At 31.3% G+C, this 21140-nt stretch overlaps 1 protein-coding gene across 1 annotated transcript; it reads left to right on the forward strand.

Moving 5' to 3' along the window:
* The first annotated feature begins 1566 nt into the window (after nucleotides 1-1566).
* On the forward strand, nucleotides 1567-17373 carry LOC142610387 (protein DETOXIFICATION 21-like). Its single transcript, XM_075782196.1, has 9 exons — nucleotides 1567-1671; nucleotides 5897-6191; nucleotides 8368-8909; nucleotides 10415-10501; nucleotides 11075-11129; nucleotides 11634-11874; nucleotides 11990-12108; nucleotides 16935-17021; nucleotides 17134-17373. Exons 2-9 carry the CDS (start codon nucleotides 5925-5927, stop codon nucleotides 17218-17220), a joined length of 1485 nt encoding a protein of 494 aa, XP_075638311.1. The 5' UTR covers nucleotides 1567-1671; nucleotides 5897-5924; the 3' UTR covers nucleotides 17221-17373.
* Nucleotides 17374-21140: the final 3767 nt, after the last annotated feature.

Consider the following 21140-nt stretch of genomic DNA (forward strand, 5'->3'; position numbering starts at 1 on the left):
TTCCATGGTTAAAGAAAAGAGTTAATTTTAATTAAAAAAATTAACTTTCCAATTTGAATATTTGGAAAACGATGAATAGTATCACTGTTTTAAAAACCAAACCGGATTGGCCGGTCCGACTAGTTCAATTAGGAAAACCGGTGCAATTCGATCCGATTAAATGCCTCAAAATCAAAAAACCGATTAAAAATTGAAAATTTTGAAAAAAAAACAGTTTGATTTTTTATTCGGTTTTTAAAACCATAAATAGCATGCAGTAATAGTCTTATACTGAGTAAAAAAAAAAAAAAAAAACCCTAACCGTTCCTTTAAAAAAAGAAAAAAAAACTAATCATTAATTTAAAAATCCAAAACGTGACACTCCCACGTCCACAACTTTTAATCATGGGAAAAATATCTCATGCGCATGCGTGCGCATGAGATACCAGCTCTTAATTATGATATTCCCATTCCCCGATCCTACCAACCCTACGTTCTAATTTCTTCTTCATCTTCCTCCTTTTTAACTTTACTCTCTCCATTGTACTTTGGTTTCTCCTCCTTCATTCCTCCACTGTTTTTACTTTTTACTTTCAACGAAGAGTTTTTTCTGCAAATCTATGAACCATTAAGCATCAATGGCTATGCAGAATAAAGATTTATGCTACCTGTTTTACTTTTGATCTTCATCTATCTCGCAAACGTGTAGAAATACAACGGTACTCTACAAAATTTTCTTATGATTTTGCGTTGGGAAGGAGAAGGGTAGGGAAAAGAGAAGTCAAACAGAAATTAGTTTTTCTTATTTATTTTTAAAAATTTTTTTATTTAAATAATATTTTATGTATTTTTATAACACTTTTTTATCGAAACATATTTTCACAACACTTAAACAACGTTATTAAAACAATATTACTAAACCGAGCTGAATTTTTGATTTTCAAAGTTGAGTTTTACACGTAAGAAATTTAGTTAGAAATATTTATTTTAATAATAATGTGGAAACTCTATAAAAAGTTAAATATTAGTTAGAGGATTCAGTTTTATAGAATATATAAATCAAGAACTTCAAATCATATGAAAAGGCTTATAATACAATTGATACCCTCTCGTACATAAAGCACTTAAGAGTTGAGGGAAGATAAATTCTAGTGGTAGAGTCAACGTTACGTATTAGCATTTCTACCTATCTTAATCAAAAAAATTAAGTCAAATTATTACTTATTAACGTTTTTTATTTATTTATAAAATTCAATAGTGATAATGGAGAGAGGGTCTCTAAACTTAAATATCTTAATTAAAATACCTGCCTAAATTAGTTACATGTCACTTAGGGTCAACGAGTAAGCATGATAGTGACAAACAAAGGATATGGCCGTCCCTAAATCAAGATTTGTGGTTAGCACTGGAAAATGAAGTCGTTGGAATAAGCAAAAGAAATAAGATTTCACTCTTTTTATGCACGCAAAAAAAAAAGATTTCACACATTCTCTCTCCTCAATAAATGAATAGTACTGTTCAATGTGATGATTTGCATGGCTGTCGGCTTATAATAAATGTTTCTTCCAATCCTGTATTCATGTGTCATCTCTCTCTCTCTCTCTCTCTCTCTCAGGTTGAAGCAACTCAAGCAACTACAAAGGGTTTCGAAGTGAAATTCTTTCCATTTTTAGAATCATTTACAAGGCTAAGGTAAGCTAAATATTTTAAATGATTAAAAAAAATTATCTAATATCTTTCTCCTTTTTTTTTTTTCTAGTTTACAATAAACGTTGCATTATGTTTCTATATTTCTCACTTGAATGTTAAAATTCACTTCATTGTTGTTTGGACAAAAATAGAAAAAGAAAAAAAGCTCACTTTACTGCTCTAAGTGGCAAGGATTCAAATAAAGGTGCTCCTAGCATAGATACTGGTAGTAATCTTGCTTGAGAGGATCTCTTTTTGTTGTTCTGTGTGGACTGTAGTTTTTTCCTGTTGGTTGTATTGAATTCTATTTTGTGGGTGAATGAAATTTGGACCCATGATTTGATTTGTACGATCCGGTTCTCATTTACTATTTATTTAAAGAAGGAAATTTAAATGATGAACCTTTAAGTTAAATACTTAGTGTTTAATTAAGTATTGGCTTAATATATATTGTCTTGGGTGAGATAATTGATTTTAATCTCAACTTTTGGAATGTCAATAATCCTATTTTATTTTTAATGAGCAAGTTTTTTTAGAAATTGGGATTTGGAAAATTGACTCAAATCAATTTTTATGGTTATTTTATTTTGGGCATTATTAACTTCAATCTTGATTAAGAAATCCCAAAAATATTAGCCATGTTGGAATTTGAAGGAATTAGAATCATAATTTTGGAAATCAAGGACTTCATTGATTTGGGTAGGGTGAAGGACTCTATTAATTTTGCACTACAAAAAAAAGGTTCTATAGCCGCGTTTTTAAAACGTGGCTATAGCTCCAAAAAACGTGGCTATAGGACCATTTGGTCTATAGCCGCGTTTTTTTAGGCCACGTTTTTAACCATGGCCTAAAATGCGTAACTATAGGCCTATGGCCACGTGTTTTTAAAACGCGGCCATAGTTGTGGGCTAAAGCCGCGTTTTTATAGCCGCGTTTTAAAAACGCAGCTTCAGCCCATCACTATGGCTGCGTTTTGAATGCAGCTATAACCCTTGAATTCTTCACAATAGCTTGCTTTACACCCTCATCCCTCTTCCGCTTTTTGGCAACTTGCTTCTCTAGCTGTTGTTCAGCTTCTCTCTTGCCTTCAAGAAGATCAAAAACACAGAATTTCAAAACCTCAGTACAAGACACCACAAGAAACCAAGTACAAAATACTATAAATAAATAAATAATGTAAAAAAAAATACACCAAGACAAAACAAACAAAACAAGAACTCAAGCTATATGTATTTATCTACCATGGGCTTAAGGTTTCAACGGTGGCCTGAGTCTAGCACCAAAAACCAAAAAATAAATCATGTTTAGAATCATCATTAAATTAAAAAAAAAAAAAAAAGGAAATCACATCCTAAACATAGTTTTATTGATTTAAATAAACAAGAGTGCACACACCTGTATAGGTTGGTTGGTAGGGGTGTGGGTATGGGATTATGAAATAAGGGAAAAAAGAAGGGCAAGATGACCTAAATGGCTAAATGATGCCTCTGACCTCTGACTTTATCCAGGGCAGGATTGAGATCACATCCCCACATCAAATAATCAGCCCACCAACCAGATAGCAGGGAGGGTGTGGGGTTATGGGTATCTAATTCACCCATTAAAAGGCTATTCCAAAGTACAAGTAGCAATAAGTTAGTTAGTAATTAGTTAAAAGAAAATATTATATACCATATGCATTAGATTGATAGGTTATATCATTACTAGACTCTTTTGATAAGTAATAAAAGTTATATTAAAGAAAAGCACGGACCTCCCAATTTAAAAGAGGTATACTAAGAAGGACATATCTTTACTAGATTCTAGATCCTTCTAGGTAATATCATCTTAATTGCTTCCTGCTTTCCCCCAAGGCTAAGCACACTTGAACTCGATCTCTCCTTGAGCTTCCACTTCTACGTCAAGCATCATAACTACAATCTCTTGACTTTGTAAATTTTTCTTTTAAGAAAGGTACAATTCTTTTACCAGCACTACCATTTATTCAAACTTAGCCTTACCGACAACAAAACACGTGCCAAATAACACTTCAATAAAAATAAATACTCTACGAAAGTAAATAAAAAATAAAAAAAAAATTGAAAAGCATTGGAGTTTGAATTTGCATACACTTAGGTTTAATTTGATTGATCTAATTAAATTAGATTGGAATACAAACAGCTACGAAATTCAATGAAACAATCAACAGAAATCAACCAATTTGCCCTAATTTTCAGCTCAAATAAAAATACACCTACCTAAGAGACTAAATAACTACAATAACAAGTTAGATGTATTAATTCCCCAGGGATAGGAGCAACAAAATCCAATCAATGCACTTGTTCTTCCAAAGTCATCCACTTTACATTGGAGTAAGAGATCTGCTCATTTTTTTTATTGATAAGAATTGAGATGGGCATCAACTAACAACCTTGATACAACTTTAGAGATCTTTCACCTTTAATAAAATTCCCAAGGTCAGCAAGGGCAAATTAATGTTGACCAATGAATGAGGAAAACTTCTTGACTACAAGAAGGTCTATTATGTAGATAAATTTTAAAATAATAAACACTTTCATTTATTAATAAATTGAAGGGATTTGAAAGATTATATGCCACACCAGTGCAGCCCAAGCTGCAACACAATGCAGCACATGGTGCCTTAGCTGCCACACCAGTACACCCCAAGCTGCAACACAAATGTATAAGTGATACTTGAAAGATGACCTACATGAGCAAACTGAAAAACAGAATTCCAACTACATAGTTTAGGATAATTATAAACTAATTGGCCATTGCCTAATTGGCCTAGTGGAAGGGCTGGCACTGAAAGCAGCCCCCAAATCCTCAAGTTTTCTCCCTTTCTTGACCTCCAAATCTAAAATCCTACGCTTTTTCTACACCATTAACTCCATCTGTTCAGAACTTGCTATCCAAATCTGTCAGCTCAGATTTGGATCCTTTCCCATTTTTCCTAGCTACATCATTTAATGAAATTAGTCATCAAACTAAAGTTAACACAATAGTTTTTATTTGTTTTTAGGTGATGTGTTGCAAGTGCTACTAACCATTTTCATATTATTTTCCTTCCATTTTTTTATTATGATGGTACATGTGGCCAGCGATATGTTATTTAACCACACGTCCCACCCTTCAGTATCTTATCAATTTTTTAAGAGGACATTTTTGACCCCATAAACTTGTCCAAATTTTTTTTTTGATAAATTTTGCTTGGCAATTTGTAAGTAACCATTTTTTTTATGTTGAAAATTTCATATTTCAACAGTGATTAGAGTATTTTAAGTGGTAGGTCATGTGAAGTAGTGTATAGCAAATTTTATTTTTTGGTTTTGGAGAAACAATTAGTCTCAACGAGTGTACGTGAAACAATAATTTCCCTAGCTTATTATCTTGTTCTTGAGTTTGGATGATTCATTTCTATTAATTTTTTAAAAAAAGAGAGAATTTTAAAACACTATACAAGTATAATTCTGATGAGGAAAATTAAAAGATAATAATTATTTTCATAAAAAAATTCAAAACTGTAGTAATCTACAAAAGGTAAATAAACAAATAAATAAATTTGGCCGATGCCAAAATGCTAGAGGTTTCGGCGAAGTTATCATCAATTTATTACTGCAATAGCTTGTATAATTGAAAATAGCATTGTTTGAAATATATTGGTTTAAGGTTGTGTTTGACATTGGCTGAAAAAGTCAGTTAACTATTTAGCTTATTTTTATTACTATTTATGAGTCTCATTGTACTTTTTGATACTATTCATTAGTCTCATTGTACTATTACAACAGTTTTATGTTTTCAATTTCAACTAAATAAGCTGTTCCCAAACGGACACTAAATAAAATGATGAATTTCACTTGAGCATATTTTTAATATATCATGTGTACAATGGCTTTAACTTTTTAATAGGTTCACTACAAAAAAAAAAAAAAAAAAAAAAAAGAGTAGACTTTTGCGGCGTTTGGCTTGCTGCGTTTGTGAACAAATGCTTTATCACTAGACATTGTATTATAGTCAATAAAGATATTTAATTGTTTAGGCCATTATGGTGGGTGTGGGATTGTAAGTATGACTTCACTAAGTTTAATCTTCTGTGTTCTTTAATTTCTTTTATATTTTTGGTATCTTAATGTATCCCATTATTTTATGAAAATTGAAATTTGGCACCTAGATATGCATTAGAGTGATTGTAAGAAAATCTATTAATGATTTTATCCTCATTGGATAGCTAGTAGGAAGGTATTGATACTGTGGAAATGGAGGAACATATGAACCAAAAGCTTCTTAGAGAAGTTGATGCTGCAGGAGAAATCAGTGTTGTTGATCAAGTGCCACTCAAGGACAAGGTATGGAGCGAGATGAAGAAGATGTGGGTTGTAGCTGTTCCTGCTATATTCACCAGAGCCTCCGCCTTTGGGATCATTGTCATCACTCAAGCCTTTGTTGGGCACATTGGGTCTACAGTATTAGCTGCCTACTCTTTCATTTGTACCGTGTTTTTGCAATTTGCAGTTGGCATCCTGGTGCGTTTAGGCATTACTCTTTTCAGAAACTCATGAACTAGCTTTACTATATACCAAACTGGTATGAACAGTATGCGTGTCTTTAAAGTTTACTCAAGTCAAAGGTAGTATATGTAACCTATCACACCCCCAACCCAATGAATAAGCTACCTAGGTGGTTTTTATTTTATTTTTTATTTTTAACTGAAGTAATTTATAAGTCAAAGGCCTTCTTATAGACTAGCACTCATCTTCAAAGAATTTTTACACCAAATAAATTCAAAACTAACCTAATAACTCCACTGTTTGGAACAAAAATCCAGAAACCTTATTTGCATAAAATATTGAACAATTAAAAAAAAAACTAAATACTAAGGTTGCGTTTGATATTGACTTAAAAAAATTAGCTTTTTGTATTATTTAGTTTATTTTTGCTACTATTTATGAGTCTTATTGTACTTTTTGACACTATTCATGAGTCCTACTGTATTATTTCAGCTACCTTTTAGTTTTATTTACAGTACTTTCAGCAAAAAGTTTTCAATTTTAATTAAATAAATTTTTCCCAAACGGATACTAAGTCCAAATTATATAATGTGAAAGTTCATTTACACCTTGAATATAGAAATTGACACCACCATTATTGTGCAAAAATAAAATTAGTTAAAAACCAATTGTACAACTTGTCTCAAAGTAAAAATCACTAGGGAGAAATGTTCCCAACAACTAATCCATTATAGTAAAGAGAAGTTTAAGATCTAGTATAAAAACTTTGTTTTTAGACTCTACAATCCTAGTATATGAACTTAAAATAGAAATTTTCTACTACTTCAAAACCTTTATACTCTTCTACCATGTGAATGCTCCATGGATGATGAACCCATGATCATTATCTGAACCTTCGACCAACTACAAGAATTTCTTGAAAATTTGAATCGAAGTCTATGTGGTTTCAACACCAATCCAATACACTCAAGGTAACAAGGTGTTTGGATGGATTTCCCTCTCAAGATATTCAGTGGGAGTGGTTAGGAAAACTTAGGGAACTCTCAAATCTAGTTTCTCTAAGCTCTACGGCTGTCTCCCTTTTCTGTAAATTAGGGTTACAAAACCGCCTTTAAATGTGTTGGGTTGGGATTTGAGAGTTATAAATCCAGGAACCAAAACGTCCAAAACATAACTCCTTGAAGGGATCTACCTACTATACTAGGTCCGGAGTTAGGGTGCAAGATAGGAAGATGTTAAGCACCCCAAGCTTGCCTAACCGTATCTAGCCTTCATATATCGTTACTTAATTGGATAAGGTGAGAGCTATCCAAAAAGCTCAAATGGATGTGCATTCATGTTTACAGCCTGAGTTTACTGGTTATATGAATCAACCAAGAGAATGTATAAAAAGCATGTTATCAAACAAATGTGTGGGAAGACAAGCATATCATCATGGAATCACATTCAATCACACAACCTGTAAACACGAAGAGCATTACACCATCAGCATCTAGGTGTAAGTGTCTATCCAATCATGCATGTGCATGTGGATACCAACTAAGTTTAAGGGCTTCATTATAGATGAATCATTGAGTTTTATGAAGGAGAAGCATTAATTGAAGTTGAGACTTCATTAGCTCTTAAGTGTCTTTCCTTAATTAGACTTAGATGATCTTGATGCATCATTAGTTGTCTTGCAAGCTTTAGAGATTAGTTAGATTCAATTAATTAAGTTTGAATTAACTTGAATTTCATGTTATCATTTAAATTCAAATTAATTATCTTAGTCATCTTTATTCTATTAAGACAATATCCCTTCTTTCTTCAATTACGTTTTAATTGATTTATGGAATTGAGTGGAAACCCAAATTAGCTTTCCAAGCCCAATTACCTTTTAAGTCTTGGAAGGATTTTATTTTGTGAAGATTTTCCTTATATTTGAATAATTAATTGATTTCCAAAAGAGTTTGAATTTCAATTAACTATTGACTTGAATAAGATGAGTCCTTTGTGTTTTCTTTCTTCATCTTTTTTGATTTGCTAGTACATTGATAGCCCATAAGATGAGTTCTATTTTTTATTATTATAATCAATATTTTAATTAAAAAAATAAAATTGATTATATGAAGTTATATTCAGTGGAAATCATTTGGCAGAGTAGAACTTGTATTTTGAGATTTAAATCATGTTTTTGAATTTGGAAGTGCAGTTAGGCATGGCTACGGCATTGCAAACTCTCTGTGGGCAAGCATACGGTGCAAGAAAATACCACATGCTTGGTGTATATCTTCAAAGATCATGGATTTTTATGTTTTTGGCATCAATAATTCTTCTTCCTATATTTATCTTCGCAACCCAAATTCTAGAGGTTTTAGGCCAAGATGAAGCTGTTGCAAAAGTTGGAGGAGAGGTTGCTCACTGGATAATTGGGGCAATGTTTGCCTTGGTGATATCTTATTCAAGTCAAATGTACTTGCAATCACAGAGCAAGAACATGCTCATTACTTACTTCGCAGCTGTTGCCATTCTAATACACGTCCTCCTTTCATGGCTTCTAACTGTGAGATATAACTTTGGGGTTCCTGGTGCAATGTTGTCCACAGTGTTGGCATTTTGGATTCCCAATATCGGTCAGCTTATGTTTATTATGTGTGGAGGTTGCCGGGAAACATGGAAGGGTTTCTCATCATTGGCTTTCCAGGATCTATGGGATGTTATGAAGCTTTCTTTATCATCGGGTGTAATGTTATGGTAAGACTTTCTATTAATTAGTGAGTAGGTTGATATACCTGAAATTGGAATTTAGAATAATATTGTATTTTAAGAGTACGCCAAAATAAATACAAGATAGTATATGGTCTAAAAATTACGTAACAATGGTCATTTTAAAATAGGTTCTTTGTTTAACCCATTTTTTTTCAAAAAAAAAAAAATATTGTTGTTATTATTTTCTATGTTCAAGCTTATCTGCTTCACTTGTTCTTTGGTTGTTGAAAAACCTAGGAAGCATGTGTATAGGCATGAACACAAGTCCTAGACATAATCATCAAATATTAAAAATATATATATATATATATATATTTTTTTTCAATTGAAAAATAGAAGCGACAGATCTGTGATGGAGTGATCTTAAAAGAGAAATATTCTTAGCTGTTTGTTCAAGTTCATAGGTGTGATACTTCGGATTGAGTATATTTATAAGTAATTTTGGATTGTGAAGGCATTGTAAGGGCATATGAAATAATGAAATCCTTGAAATTTTTCTCCATTATGATTGCTAAAGGTTTTTCCTCTACCCATTTTTGTGAATGAGTCAATTGTCTCTTTGCAAGGATGAGTGGTTTTATTTTATTTTTTGATAAACAAGAATTTTATTCACAAGACAAAACAGAACTACAAAGAGGAAACAAGATGAGGTCCGTATTGGGCAAATGGCTAGGGTCTTATCATAGGTTTTAATTCTTCTAATAGTAGTTTTGCATGTTTAAGAATCATTGACACTTACCACAATATTCTTGAACATAGTCTTATATATGCATCTTTTTGCATAGTTGACCAATAATATCATGCTCTGATGGCCCTTTACACCAAGGCCCTTCTTCCTTAGTGGTTTCCACAAATTCATTTGTGTCTCTCTTACGACATAATCAGTATCATAAGGTGCTAGCTAGAGACTAAAATCAATTTGGTTTGACCAACCTCTGAGGTTGAAGTTAGGCCTTTCCGGTTTGTCTACCTTCAATCCGAGGAGGCATTGTATAGCCTTTGACTCCTCATTGCGATTCTTTATTAATTATGAGCAATCATTTATTAATTTGTTGAAATATAAATGATTATTAAATGAGAGAAAAAATTTTATATTCCAATGTAATAAGCGAACTCCGAGTTTGTTTGGAATATGATGCAAATTTCAGCTTATTTAAGTTTTTAGCTTTTTTTTTTTTATACTATTTATGGTTTTTATTGTATTTTTTGGTACTATTCATGAGCCTCATTGTATTATTCAGCTAACTTTTAACATTTTTTTTTTCTCTTATACTTTCAATAAAAAATTTTTGATTTCAACTAAATAAGCTGTTTCAACTAAATAAGTTTTCAATTTCATATTTTATTTTTTTGAACTTTAAAACTTAGTAGTCTTTCCAAAACTGTGGAAACAATCTCTTAATAAACTCTTGAAATTTATGACTTTTTCACACATAACGGAGTGTATATATACAGAACTATTTAGTAAATAAATGTATTTATAATGACAGTGCGGAGGTTTGGTACAACGCAGTTTTGCTTCTTATAGCAGGATACCTGAAAAATGCCGAGGTCTCTATTGATGCTTTAAGCATATGGTATTTCTCATACAGCCTCTCCTCTCCTCTCCTCCATTTATTTATTTAGAATTTTTTTGACTACTCCGTCTTCTTTATTGTTGTTGTTGTTATTATTATTGTACTTAATTTTTTTATTTATTTCCCAACTCTTTTTCCTTCATATTCTTTCGGTAAAAACATCATTTATGTTCCTATATTTTGACCATATTTTTAATTTGGTCTTCAAGTTTTCTTAGCTTTCATTTTGGTACTTATATTTTTAAACATATTGTCATTTTGGTCCTTGACATTATCTCACTTAAAAAAATGTTACTTTTAAAATTGTAGTGTGGTCCATTAACCAGGTAGACATTTTCTATAAGTGAGATGACGATATAAACTAAAATTACAAGTTTAAAAGTAATAAAACCAAAATAAAAGCTGTTAAAACTTGAGGACAAAGAAAAAAAAAAAAAAAAAAGACCAAAATATAGGAAGCAATTAAGTTTTTTTGCCTATTCTTTTTTTTTTTCTAAATTATCCGTTTGCCCCCGTTAATTTTGCTCCATGCCTACCCGTAGCTAATTCAATTAAGTACATGATTCTGTACAGCCTTAGCATCAATGGGTGGGAAATGATGATAGCTATTGGATTTATGTCTGCAGCGAGGAATTGTCATCATTCTCATGACCTCTGTGAAGCCCAACATCATCATCATCATCATCATCATCTTTTAGATATATTCTTTTTAAGAGAAAAGTGGGGTTAGGATGTTCATTCACTATCATGTCTGAACTATATAAACATCGTTTTAAAAGATTTTACATATTAAAATATGAGTGATAATAGAAATACTACAAAGTTTACTATATAAATCTTTGTCACCAATCATTAATTAGAACTTACAAAAAAAATCTGGCATTCATATATCATGTTGTTTAAGCATACCAATCATACTTATTGGCATATTGGTGATATTATATTGATCGCAAAAAAAGAAGAAATTATGATGTTAATTTATAATGTTTTTGAAGCCTATCAATCACATTAATTGATAAATCAGTTTGTAAATTAATAAAATTTGTAATAGTTATAGCATTTTTCCTACTGATTATTAATTTTATGAATGTTTCGACCATATATACTTGTCCAAATATTTGGTTAAAAATCTAGTGTTCGAGTATCAAATGAGCTTGGAAGAGGGAGTGCAAAGGCAGCGAAGTTCTCAATCGTGATCACAGGGCTCACTTCATTTACCATCGGATTCGTACTTTTCTTGTTTTTCCTTATCTTCAGAGGACGTGTGGCTTACATATTCACCGAAAATGAAGAGGTGGCTTTAGCATTTGCAAACATGTCACCTTTCTTGGCTGTCTCCGTACTGTTGAATAGCATTCAACCTGTGCTCTCTGGTACTCTTTTTACATTTGCTTTGATATCTCTCAAACTTGATTATTTTGTTTATTTGGATGATTTTTTATACATACTAATCGTATCTTAATAGTACTTCACTTGTTACATGGACAGGAGTTGCTATTGGAGCTGGCTTGCAGAGCATTGTTGCATATGTCAACTTGGCAGCCTATTACCTAGTAGGGATTCCTGTTGGTGCTGTGCTTGGATTTGTTTTTGACATGGAAGTCAAAGTGAGTTATTTTTATCCCCTTTGATTTCCACGTTTTAAATCTAACCCGTTATAGAGGAGGTTTTCTGGTTTCAATTAATTTCTTTTTAGATTTTAAACAGTGAAAAAAGTTTATTCCTTATCAAATCCTTCTCTACAAAAGAAGATATTTTTTTATCAGCTAAAGGAATACGTGTTAAAGCCTTATATATATATATATATATATATATATATATATATATATATATATATATATATATATAGGCAACATCATAACGGATTTGATGGAGTGGCTTTGAGATTTTGATAAATTAGTTTATGTTTATTAATTTTGTGAGAGTTTATATGTGATTCTTATTCCTATTATCATTAATGAGTTTTTTGTTTTCGTTTGCCATGAATGTATGCATAGATTTTTCTAAACATTAAATTTTGTGTGCTGTTGCTCGTCATTTTATTCTTTTTTTTTTTTATACACGTTTTTTTTACAAAATGGATTTCAACCATTATCTTAAGAGCACTTATTAACACGACTCTTACATTATTCTAGTGCATATGAAAAACATAATTCAAAACCTAGGAATTCTCAATATATTTAGAACCTTCGTTAACCATAACAACATCACCACATATAGGTCTAATATAGTACTAAATTGTTGTAAAAAAAACTTGTATAAAAAAAAGGAGAATAAAATGGCAAGAACAACAACACACAAAATTTAATGTTTAGAAACAAGGTCATGCTAATGAGTGCTCTTAGGGCAAAAGTTAACAATCCATTTTAAGGGAATCCGTTAGCATTTTTCATAATGTAAAATGTAAAGTTTAGGGGATAACTACACTTAAAATTTAAGATATATATTTAATAGGATTGCAAAGAACATGGATAACGAGAGAGATAAGTATCTGAGTTTGGATGAAACTTGATTATTTTAACCTCAACTAGATTCTTAGGCTTTGAGGATGTGGTGGAGCACCTTATTCATAGAGGAGTGTACTAATTGCAACAGTGTTATGGATGGAGGTACTGGTGACGACATCTCAAAGACGAAAGTCAGAGATTTGTTAACAGCATTAGTATTCGGTTTCTTCAAAAAAATCTCATTATATCATCTCTAAAGTTACTTTATCTATTATACCATTCTATTTTACAACACTCCCAACATTTATTTTCCTATTCAACTCATTAAAATTATATATACTACCAAATAAAATAATATAATCCAATCTCTCTCTCTCTCTCTCTCTCTCTCTCTCTCTCTCTCTCTCTCTCTCATCACTCTATTTATCTTTTCCTCACTATCTCTCTCTTTCAACCACCCATCACCACTACCGTGAAAAAATCCACCCCTACCACTAGGAACAAAACCCATAAAATCCACCACCACCTCCACCCACAAAACCCACAAAACCAGCACGGCAACAACATAAAAAATCAAAGAAAAATCCACCACCACCACAGAAAATCCACTGCAACAACACATCCACAACCACCATGCATAGAACCCACAAAAAATCAAAGAAAAATTCATATCAAAACCCACTGAAACCCACCAGCAATCAAACCCATCAGAACTCACCTCAGCCACCACAGCTAGAGACACCACCACATTGGAACCAAAACCCACCGTGATGAAGCTGAGAAAATTAACCTAGCTAACCCAAATGATTGATGACCCAAACGGTGAGAGATAGTCACATCACCGAGGGGGCACAAAACCCCCAACACCGACAGAGCTTCGGTTTCAAATTTTGCAAACAAAATCTTAACCCAAACCCAAAAACCCTTGAATCTTTGGTTTGAAGAGAGAGTGATAAAGTGGAGAATTAAATGGGTAGAGGGATAGTGGCTAGAGTGCTGGGTTGAGTGGCATGGGGAGAGAAAGAGTGCTTGGCAGAGGCATGGGAGAGAGAGAGAGAGAGAGAGAGAGAGGATGAGACTGTGAAGAGAGTGAAAAAGAGGCTAATATTTTGGGATTAAAATATATTATAATTTAAGAATGTTGCTAAAGTATGATCAAAAATTTATGATGGTACTATAGCACAATGTAAAATTTTTACAATTGAGAGACCGGATAATGGGGGCTTTTGGGGCTTTTATGCTAAAACATACCAACATATAGCATTTGAGATACTGGATGTTAATGCTCTGAGTCTAGTCCATGAATGGAATAGTGTGGAGGTTGTCAAGTTTGATTTGATTAGTTATTTGAGTTTTCTTGATTATTTTTTTTTTTGGTGCTAAAGGTAATGTTATGTGTTTTTTATCTACTAAGGTGGGCATTGTAAAAGGTTTGGTGTGTAACTGTGTATGGGAGTTAGAAGACGATATTTTGTCTACTAAAGAGTTGGGGACTAAACTTTGTCTACTATATTAATGTGAGGACACCTTTGGTTGTGTTAGGAATTTAGGTTAGTTTATTTTTTGGGAGTTTGATGATAATGTATGTATCATTTTAATTCTTATTATTGATAGTCGATTTTCTTGAAGAAATTAACCACTAGTACAATTTCTATTCCTCTAAAATCTTGAAAGGAAAAAAGAAAAAGAAAAAAAGAAACCATTTTATCAAAATGTTCTAATTCAAAAAACAAAGCCTGATATTGAATCAATGCACCCACACCTCCACTTTACGCCAAAGAGGCCCACATAAGACCTGCCACCCTCATCACTATTACTGGAGGGGTGTTCTTATATGGACTCACCATCACCCTTTTACTAATTACAACTCGCCACATGGGCGAATTTTGGCACAAGTTTTGGCACCAGCATTGCTCGAAAAAAAAAAAAAAGTATGAATTTTATGCATTCAAGCCTCAAAACTACTCAAGTCAGTCAAGTTAAAAATGTGTAAATCTACAAAATTTTTATAATAACTGTATAAATTTATACTGATACTATACACTTTGCATATAGTTTTTTTTATCATTTCTTTATGAATTCCAACGACGAAGGAAGAGACAAGCTAAAAATATATAAATTTGCAAAGTTGCTACAATAACTATGTAGATTTACACTAATATTTTCACTTTGCATTGCAATATATTAAAAAAAACAGCTCTTTTATGTATTTTCATTTGTTGATATTTTGTTAATACCAACTAGATGGTAGTTTGGATTTTTATTTAAAAAAAAATGGTTCATACTCTCCCCCCCCCCCCCCCCCCTCTCTATGGAATTCCTAGCTCCCTCCCTAATTGTAATACTTGAAATTTATTGTTTTGTGTATTTGTTAATTTTTTTTACATAAATTAAAAAAAAAAAAAAAAAAAACTCACAAACTAGCGTATTGACAAGATCTTAAATCAACATGCATCTTTGATTTTATATATGGGTCTACATTTTTCCATTTGAAATTTAGATATCTAAGCATGCGTTTGGGAACCGATTAAAAATTAAAATTATTTTACTATTCAGCTTATTTTTGCTATTATTCATGGGTTCCATTATACTTTTTGGTACTATTCATGGGTCTCACTGTATTATTTCAACTAATTTTTATCTTTATTTTCAGTACATTTAGCAATAAGTTCTTAGTTTCAGCAAAATAAGCGATATCCAAACATACTATAACTGCATTCTTTCTTCTGGATGTAATTATTCAATTAAATCTACAAATAATTTTAGTCAGTGACAGGGGCAACTTTACATTGAGCTCAAGTTATATATTCATATCAACATCCAGACTTGCAAAAAAAAAAAAAAAAGTTTATATAATTATTTTGAAACTAACCTATTTTGTTTATTCTAAAAATATATATTAAATATTTTGACTTTAGAATTTCAGGAATTTAGGTTCAATAAAAATAATCTTGGCCTCCAAACATAGTCCTTAAACCTTTAAGCAAAAAAAAAAGAAAAAAAAAAAGAAAGTCAAATAACAACAATAAAAATTAGACCAAATAATAGCAAAAATAGCTCAAACAATAACAAGATTAGGACAAACAACAACACATAAACAAAATATTCAAAAAAATAGCTCATTCAAAAATAAAAACCATAATCATTTAAATTCATAACTCATTCAACCCATTTCATCAAAATAATTCTTAATTTCATTTTTCCTAAAAAATTATACCATGAGAGATATTGTGGCATTGCAATCACAGCAACTCTGCTCTCCTCAGAGGTTCAGCTTGTAGTTGTAGTAGGTATCATTTGTTACTCTCTCTCTCTCTCTCTCTCTCTCATTTTAGACTATTTCTCACTTTATTACTCTCACTGCAATCTTCCCAATTCTCACTTTATCCCTCATTAGTTCATTTTTTTTTCTTTTCATTTTGTTAGTAAAAAATAATTGTAAACTTTCATGTATTTATTTTGTGACAGAAATATATTCAAGTTCTCCTTTCATTAGATTTTGTATAATTTCAATTTCTTAATGGCTGCTCTGGAAAACATTCTTAGAGCTGCCATTCGTCGGTGGCTTGACTTCAAAACAAGCCTAAGGAGTCAAAAAAGATTGCCTTGATTTTTTATCAAGCATTAATGGCTTCTATTTTTTTTTTTTTTTTTGGTATCAACTTATATAGACTAGGTGGCTTAAAATATTAAGCCTAGCAATTTGAATGCCTGCCGTCGCATGAACAACAAATTCGCGTTACCGAATTTTGTTAGTATAGCTCTATATATGTTAGATGCAGATTGTTATTTAGCAAGAGAAAGTGGTGTTGCACTGTAATTGAAGGAAAATAACTTTCTTTTTTTTAATTGTGTATTTGTTAGAAAGAGTAGCATTTGGTGTATTTGGATTTTGGGTTTTGTGAGAGTGACGTTACACCATTTGTACAACTACAAATTTTTACGTCTTGTCTTTCTCAACTCCTTATCTTGATATTATCTTGTAGGGTGTTTGGATTGGAATGTTGTTCGGAACATTTGTTCAAACTGTTGTACTTATTATTATGACCTACAAAACCGATTGGGATGAACAGGTATTGGCTTTAGTTTTCCTCTTAGCTTTGTTCAGTCGTTTGAATGGATCTATTTTCCTATATTACATTAGCCAATTTTTTATTATTATTTATATTTTGTGGATAATTGCAGGTAATTATAGCTCGCAATCGCGTTAATAGATGGACTGTGAAAGATAGCAATGAACCAGACCATACCACAAAAGATGTCTACCCTTGAGCTGCTACATATTCTTTCCTCTATGCATTCAAAAATTTAAAATGGTAGAGGAATCTAATATGAGATTATTTTACTTTTTAGAATCTATATACCATATAGTCGGTTGCTTGGATTGGATTATTTTTCAAAAAGTACCAAGTGTTGAATGAAATAAGCTTACCAGCCTTACCTACTAAATAAATAATGAAATGAATTTAATTTTCTCTGCATTACAATTTATAGATAACAAATATATTGTATTTGAGTAGATGATTAAATTTCTTTTGCTTTTATCAACTGTTATGCTGATGTTTAAATAATAGCAAGCCTATCACAAACTATTTTATAATATTTTTACAAATTATTTATGTAGCAAACTTTCACTAGTTCTTATTCGGGTTTGCTATTAGTATAAATTTTTTCATTTATCAATAACTGCTCATTATATCAACAATTTATAAAAAAAATTGTAAAACAATTTTTAGTTCTAACATTTTCTGGAGACCAAAAAGTTTTTACCTAGAACCCAGAGGAAAAACTATTTCCAATATTCGCTGATCAAATGGACTACACCATACGTCGACTTTTTGACAAGCAACTCGTGTTGCTATAGGATTGATTAAAAAAAAAGGACAAAGAGATTTGCTAATTTGTATAATAACTAATAATCGAAACGTTTGACTTTTTGTTGATCGTTCTTCATTGCACCACATATTTACATAAATTACTGTCATGTTTACGTTTAAAAAATCTTAAAAGAGGTTGCTATCAAAAAAAGGAAAAAAAAGAAAAAAAAAACCTTAAAAGAGGTGACTTTTGGTTCAGTGGTTTATGCAGGACAATTTTCTGATTCATTAGATACAACGTTTTTCTTCTTAAAAGTTTCTCAAAAAAAATTAAGTTCTTCTCAGAGAAAAAAAAAAAAATACAACGTTTTGGCTCTTGGGTACCAGTTGCAAACCCGTTTCATATTCCTACCCATAAAAAACTATATATAAAAAAAAAAAAAAAAAAAGCAAGCGCTTTACTTTTTTCTCCCTATACGCTCCCTTCTCCCTCTCTCTCTCTCTCTCTCTCTCTCTCTCTTCTGAAATGTATTTCCTATGCACAAACTTGAAACAATTTCTCTCTATTTGGTTGAAAATCTCAGAAAAATGGCTTCTCTCTATTGGGTTCTATCCCTACCAGAAACGGTGCTATTTAATGGGTGTACTATTGTGGAATTGTATTGTGTTTTGATTTAGGTTCTTTAAATTTGGGGTTTAGATATGATTTAGGTCTGGGTATTTTGATTGGATTGGATTGGATTGCATTCAGGTTTTGGCTTAGATTCGGTTTGAGTAAGAAATTTGGGTTAGAATTGTTTTTAATATCAATTATCTGTGTTAGATTTGGTGTTTCTTTTGGATATTTGGGTTAAATTTGTTTTGAGTATGTCTTCGCTCCAAAGAGAAATCTCTGGAGATCTTCATGGATTGATTTAGTTCTGAAGAACATAGATTCATGTTACCAAAAAATAAAGCTCTGTTTGCCATTTCATTTATGCCGTTTTTAATTTTTTGTTGAAATATATTCCCTTCTTTATATTTTCATTTCCCATGTTTCTTTTCTACCATTGTTGTCAAGGTTTTTCGGTGTATATTTTTCTAAAATTAAAGTTTTTCCTGGGTTATGATATAAAGGCCATGTTGTTCACATATCACAATGATTAGGTCAATTTTATTATTAAATTGTATTTCATTAGTATACTCACACTCTGTAATGTTAGAGATGAGTTTTGTCATATTTGATCAACGAGGCTAATAATGCAAACTTTGCATCTGAATTGGATTTCCATTTCTACTTTAGTATGTCAAATATTTGAGCTTCAAGTCTCAATATCTATTTATTTCAATTTTTTGTTTAATGATGTGCTCTGCCTGTTTGTTAAAAGAACTTAGTCAATAAATTTTTCAGAAATTGTTGTTTCCTTTAAGGCATGAGATTAACAATATGAACTATTTGAACTACCCTTTATTCTTTTGTTATGGAATTGTTGTTTTAAATTTTAATGCATTATCCTTTCTTATTTATCCATTAATATGAATTTAGTTTCTTGCACTTTTCCTGTTTGATGCATCTTAATATGTGATAATATCTTGCTATCTTGGAGGGTTAGTCATGTTGTGCAAGTCCACTAGATTCACCAAGTACATTCTCATGTTTGTAAGATTTCAACTTTAAAAAAAAAAAAAAAAATCTGAATTTTAAAAATCGTTCACTGGGTGAATTACTAAATACTCCTCAAATGTCATTTTGTCTTTGTAAGTGCATCAAAAATCTAAGAAAGAAGTACTTCAGAAGATTTTTGACATCGTGAGAAAGATAGAAAGAATTCAGGTAATTTCAAATGTAGTTAATTCAGGTGATTTAGGTTTCAGTACTATTTCAAACACGATTTACATATGATCTATAAAAGACTCTGTCTGGCCTTCCACTGCAGCAAAATTCCAAACCAACATAAATTTTTGCTCCCAAAAACACCATCTAAAACAGGTATTTTGGTTGGATTGATTTTGAACTTATGGCCTTTCAATAATGGCATTAAATATGATTAGTTTTGGGTATTCTGGTCGGATTGATTTTAAATCTTTGATTTTTGTTTCTAGGTTATATTTTGTTTTGATAAAGGTATTTGGTTAGAATCTTCTATCTTTAGGATATTTGTGTCACATTTGGTTTGCTTTTTTGTTTAGAGTATTTGGGTTAATTGGTTTTGGGTATTTGTCAATGATGTTTTTAAAATAGAGAAAAAGAAACACAATCATGCCTTTCTTTTCCTTTTCCTTAAGAGATGGGAATGGTGACAATCTTTAAGTTTGGAAGACTCTGGATATTTTTTTCCTCGGTGATGGTTACCAATTCTTGTAGATAACCATAAGTCAATAAGGCTCATTAAAAATCATCTGGGCTTGAGTTTAATGGTAGAGTGAATTATCTCCATGGAAATAATAGTGATTTTAATGATTCAATGTGAGTGTGTGTGTGTGTATATATTTTATCCTTACTGTGTTTGTTTAATCCATATAATCATGCTAAAATTAGAGATATGCACATGTTTTGATCCTTGCCACTTTGAAATGTACATATATATTCTTGATTGCCATTTTGATTTATAGCTGATATTTCTGCTATAATTGTTAAAATTATGCTATAAACTTGATTTTTTTGTGCTTTGCTAAGTTTGATGCTGAAATAAGCTTTATTCTGAATTACTATATTATGGGTATATAGAAAAAGGCATCTAAGAATATTTTGGGTTCAGGCTTATTGCTTATGTCCTTCGTATAATAGTATCATGAAATAATGTTTGTAGATATTGATTTAAAGGTGATTGCTTTTGCTTTCTCTTGAAAAAAGTTTCAGTGCATATGGAGGTATCTTGAATCTACTTATTCATTTCTTATTTAGTTTCTTTTCTTTATGTTGCATTCATTTCTTAAGTTGTATTGTAGCCATTGTAATTTGATATTGAGGTTAACATAGTTCTATGGTGCATAGGCTTATATTAACTGTGAGTACTTTTTTTTCTCAATGGATTTTCTTGCCTCATATTTTATTTTAAGTTCATAAATTGATGTGTTATGTGATTATACCATTTAGTTGAGTTATGATGCTAGCAATTTATTCTGTTTGTATTCTATTATTGTATTTATGAACTAAATGAGTTATGATGCTAGCAATTTGCTGCTATGGAACTCATTTGACTAAAGCAAATAAAATTTGAGCTGACAATTTTTTCTTTTCATGTTTCCCTTTTTAGGTGTATCTCTTGAACCTGTTTGGTTTCCTGTTAATTGGAAATGTTCATAGTTTGAATAATATTGCATTCATAAATCCAACATATCAGACGAGGCTTTAGAAAAATTGGAGTCATCACTGTAATGGATGGGCTAATTCAT

Source organism: Castanea sativa, chromosome 9 (genome assembly GCF_040712315.1).
Source record: "Castanea sativa cultivar Marrone di Chiusa Pesio chromosome 9, ASM4071231v1".
NCBI classification, from domain to species: domain Eukaryota; kingdom Viridiplantae; phylum Streptophyta; class Magnoliopsida; order Fagales; family Fagaceae; genus Castanea; species Castanea sativa.

Bases quoted from the DNA above. Each gene is read 5' to 3' on its own strand.
- LOC142610387 (XM_075782196.1), top strand. From the start codon at position 5,925: ATGGAGGAACATATGAACCAAAAGCTTCTTAGAGAAGTTGATGCTGCA. The intron at 11,130-11,633 runs AGGAATTGTCAT...GGTTAAAAATCT, and splicing joins TTGGATTTATGTCTGCAGCG to AGTGTTCGAGTATCAAATGA. The intron at 17,022-17,133 runs GTATTGGCTTTA...GGATAATTGCAG, and splicing joins AAACCGATTGGGATGAACAG to GTAATTATAGCTCGCAATCG.